This window comes from Sinocyclocheilus grahami, unplaced genomic scaffold (assembly GCF_001515645.1).
Source record: "Sinocyclocheilus grahami isolate Dianchi unplaced genomic scaffold, SAMN03320097.WGS_v1.1 scaffold1217.1, whole genome shotgun sequence".
Lineage (NCBI taxonomy): Eukaryota > Metazoa > Chordata > Actinopteri > Cypriniformes > Cyprinidae > Sinocyclocheilus > Sinocyclocheilus grahami.
Window position 1 is genome coordinate 89,765 of NW_015506396.1, and position 4,361 is coordinate 94,125.

At 36.4% G+C, this 4,361-nt stretch overlaps 1 protein-coding gene across 1 annotated transcript in view; it reads right to left on the reverse strand.

Moving 5' to 3' along the window:
- LOC107568123 (protein kinase C-binding protein NELL2-like) overlaps window positions 1-4,361 on the reverse strand; it is a 36,610-nt gene that overhangs the window by 20,127 nt on the left and 12,122 nt on the right. Inside the window, exons 4-6 of the mRNA XM_016253978.1 lie at window positions 2,559-2,631; window positions 2,376-2,458; window positions 452-580 (exon numbers count right to left, since the gene is read on the reverse strand). Of these exons, the coding sequence (XP_016109464.1) occupies window positions 452-580; window positions 2,376-2,458; window positions 2,559-2,631 (285 nt within the window). The remainder of the gene's footprint in view (window positions 1-451; window positions 581-2,375; window positions 2,459-2,558; window positions 2,632-4,361) is intronic.

A 4,361-nucleotide genomic window follows, 5' to 3' on the forward strand; every position in this document is an offset into this window, starting at 1 on the left:
GCTAAATACACACTGGAAAAGGAGATCAGAGTGGCAAAGAGGAATTATTCAGAAAAAATAAGGATTAAATTCTCTTCCAGCGACTCGGCATCACTGTGGAAAAGTCTAAAAGAAATCACCAACTCGATTTGTATATTTTTATTCCTTAGTTACTTGTTCTATTTTTCTATTTTTTATTATCTGTGTTTTTGTTCTGTCACTGTCATTCTGTTACACTGTGGAGCTTCTGTCATGAAAACAAATTCCCTCGTATGTGTAAACATACCTGGCAATAAAAACTCATTCTGATTCTGATTCTGATTCTGATACACATATATTTAATTGTTTGATTTGACAATTTAGTCGTCCCTGGATATTGGTAAGAACACGTCCCCAGCATCCCTACTAAACTCTGCGCTCTTGAACTCCACGATTCTTCATCTCTCTCATGCATCATTTTTTTTAAACTCACCGAGCACGTGCAGTTCTTGCAGCCGTCGGTCCAGGTCTGCTCCTCTCTGTAGGTCACTCCCTTCACATGACACGTCCTCTCGCAGTAACAGGAGTCCAGACCCTTCATCTTCTCCTCGGCCAGAGACAGCTGCAGAGAGAGAGAGGGCGGATTCAACTCACTTGCTGACAGAAAACAGACGAGGAAGTGTCTGCAGTTGATTGATTATTCACGATCGTCCGTTTGCATTTTTCATTACGCCGCCGATACGACGGTGTTATTCCGACACGCTCGATCAGAAGAGTTCTTCCTCATCAGCGGCAGAGTTTTTGTGCGGTTGGCATCTGTGAGTTATTACAACACCATAAACAAGCCTTTAAATTCACAGCACAGACACAAGCCAGATGTTCACAGAAACTGGGCTCGGATTCATCTGTCAAGCAAACCGCGGAGAAACACGCTGCGTTTATTGCCAGCCCACTGCAGAGCAGGATTGAGACGTCGAAAATACCTTTTAATACCAGATTAAATTCCTGAATCTGAGGCTCCAAACGAGACATCATTTGAGTTTAGAAAGGTTGGAACGAGATTCACGTCAACTGCCGTCGTTGTAGTTTTTATAATGCATTACATTTTTCAGTATGAATTACCCATATATACACAACATATGGAATATATCCAGACATATTAGTTGATATTCATACTGAATATTTGAAATGCCTCTTATATATTAAAGGTACCATGTAAAAAAAATTTTTCGAAATAAACCAAAGACTATTGGAGTATGTTTTACAAGAAAATTGAATGAATTAAATGAATGAATGAATAAACAAAGAAAGAAACATGAACTGAAGTCATGTATATATAGTTCAGGAAGATGGTAAGTCAACACTTCTCATTTTAATTTACTTTAACGATGTACTGAAATAATTAAACTGAAATAAAAATTATATAGACTTATATATAAAAAAACACAAAAACAAATAAAAATGACAAAAACACACAATAAAATGACTAAAACTGACTAAAATTAAAATGGAAATAGAAAATACAAAAATAAAACTAATTCTAAATATATTTTAAACCTATGATATATTTAGCATAAAACATTTTTGTTACTCAAAATAAAACAATCTTTAATTTAAAAAAATATACAGTATATAAAATCTTAAAATGTTATTGTTGCTTCATTTCTCATCTTCATTTAGTTTAACTTGATGTACTAAAATAAAACTAAATCTGACATGAAAATTAATTTAAAAATATATATATATTGACATTTTAAAAACAACACTAAAATTACCGCAATTTTAACTAAAATTAAAATGAAACGTAAAAATAAAAATTTGAATTTGTTTTATTTTTAAATTTCCATTTTAATTTTATTTCAGCTAATTGGCAACATTTCTCATTTTCATTTAGTTTAAACTGATGTAATAAAATAATGAAAAAATGATATAAAATGTAATATATATATATATAAACAAAAACTACTAAAAATGACAAGAAATAAAACAAAAACTGAAAAAACTGATTCAAAATATGAATAAAAACTATATTAGTATCTCAATCATACTAAAATAACACCGTTTCAGTCTCATTTCATGTTTACTTGCCTTTTCTTTTGTAATATCTTTGAAATTTGAAGTTCAAATTGTTTCCACGACATTTTTTACAGTATGTTTATTTAAAGGTACAGTACAGTACTCTGACCTCTCTATTGCCATCAGTGCTTGAAGCATAAATTGCACGGTAATCGCAGAGTTATCTGATGGAGATTCTTTATAAATTCTCCTTTTTGTGTTCCACAATTACAGCACACGGCTTTGGAGAGACACGACTCAATGAAGACAGAATTAGCCGTTTATGCAATGAGATTCTGTGACGTCAGCAGATGAAATGAAGCCAATTGTTAAACTAGTGTTGCACAGATTCAAAGCATCACCTTGCTCGACGTTTTGGCCAAGATGTCCTGCAGCTCCATGATCTTCTGCACGAGTCCGTGGAAGTCGTTGCAGGTTGGACAGGCTAAGAAAGACACATGCAAGATGCATAAGCAAATGCAATTAACAAACCATTGCATATGTTTGATTTGGCAATCACAGATAAACTAATTAGCGGCACGTACTGCGGTTGAGGTCGGGGCATTGCGTGACGTATCCTTGAGGCATTACAAGGATCTGAACGTCTTGCATCACTCCCTGCATCAAAACACACACGAAGGTTATTCAAGAGCACAGTTAGAGCAGAGCAGAAATATTAATTACATTTAAACACATGATTTCGTGGCTCTTTGCATGTCATTCAATGGGACTGAGAGAGTTTATTCAGCAAACGATCACCTTGAGCGGCTCTAATGAATTAACGGCACCCAAAAAAATATATTACTAACGTAATTTCCATACTCTGCTCCAATAGTGGCTTTTAGATGTTCAGGGCTGCTTTTATTTGTCAGGCAGAGTATGAAGAGAAAGCTTAAAGCACTAGTAAGAGAGTGAAACGAAGGACGCGGATGAGCGTGACCTTTTCTCTGGATTAGTATCTGTTAAGCCATATTGCTTTTCTCTTAGCTTCGATTTGTGGCTTATATTTAGAGGTTTTATCTCTGTGTCGAATCAAAATCACACATTTTATTCAGAACTGTAGAGACGACCCTTTATTAAAATCAACATGATCTTACTAGTACTGGTAGATATTCGTATGTAAATTGTGCTTCTAGTGCACGTTTAAATGCAGAATATTGAGTTTCTAATGTAAACACCTTGTCGTTGAACACGCATAAAAGCCTGCGTGGTTTTGAAGTTGATGCATCAGAATTAGTTCAAAGGATTATTTTCTATCAAGTTTCTTTTTTATGTATTTAGTTTGCGTTTTAGTTTACAGGTAGTTTCAACTTTTTATGTGTATATGAATATTTAGTTTGCATATTGCGCTTGCAGTTTTTTTTTTAAGGCTGCTAAATTTCACACTAATAATTCATGCTTATTTTTATTTAACGTGGTTTTGAAGTTGATGCATCAGAATTAGTTCAAAGGATTATTTTTTATCAAGTTTCTTTTTTATGTATTTAGTTTGCGTTTTAGTTTACAGGTAGTTTCAACTTTTTATGTGTATATGAATATTTAGTTTGCATATTGTGCTTGCAGTATTTTTTTTTTAAGGCTGCTAAATTTCACACTAATAATTCATGCTTATTTTTATTTAATTTTATTTTTGATCCATTAAGATGCATTCTAGTTCAGGTTATTTCTCGAGGACAGGTGAGGCGTATGATCACTCTCAGCCCGTCTGAGACAGTGCAAACTCGACAGCCAGCAGCTCTTGGCCCGGCGGCACAAACCCGACTCATCGGTGGAATCAAGCTGCACGCAGAACCCAGCACAGATGAAGCGCCGAGCGCCGAGACTCTAATAGGAGGTGGGCAAGGCCGTGCACTCTGGTAATTGGACATAATAGGCGTCGCGGGGGGAGATGATGTGGGCGGCGGTAGCTTAATAACAGCTCCCAGTCGCCGCTGTCCCACTCTGATAAGCAAAACAAGCAGATACAGATTGAATTTGTTTCATATGTGCCTTAATTTGATTGGCCTCCATCCGCGGCGCGCACGGACACTCGGTCGCCATGGCAACCGGGCCCATCTCTGGCCGCAAGAAAACGTTTATTTTGGCCCTCGCGGGAGTCGGGCGCCGTGACTTATGAGAAATTGTTTTCGAAATTGTCTTGCCTCTTCAATTTTCCAACCATAAATTTAAAAGCCGACACAGGTTTCTCTGGATTCAGCATGACAATGAGACGGAAATAGAGGTGAACGCTCTGAATTTACAGCAACTCGGGATGTCATTTGGTTTCTCTCTCACACACACACACACACACTCACACACACACACACACACACACACACACACACACACACACACACACACACACACAC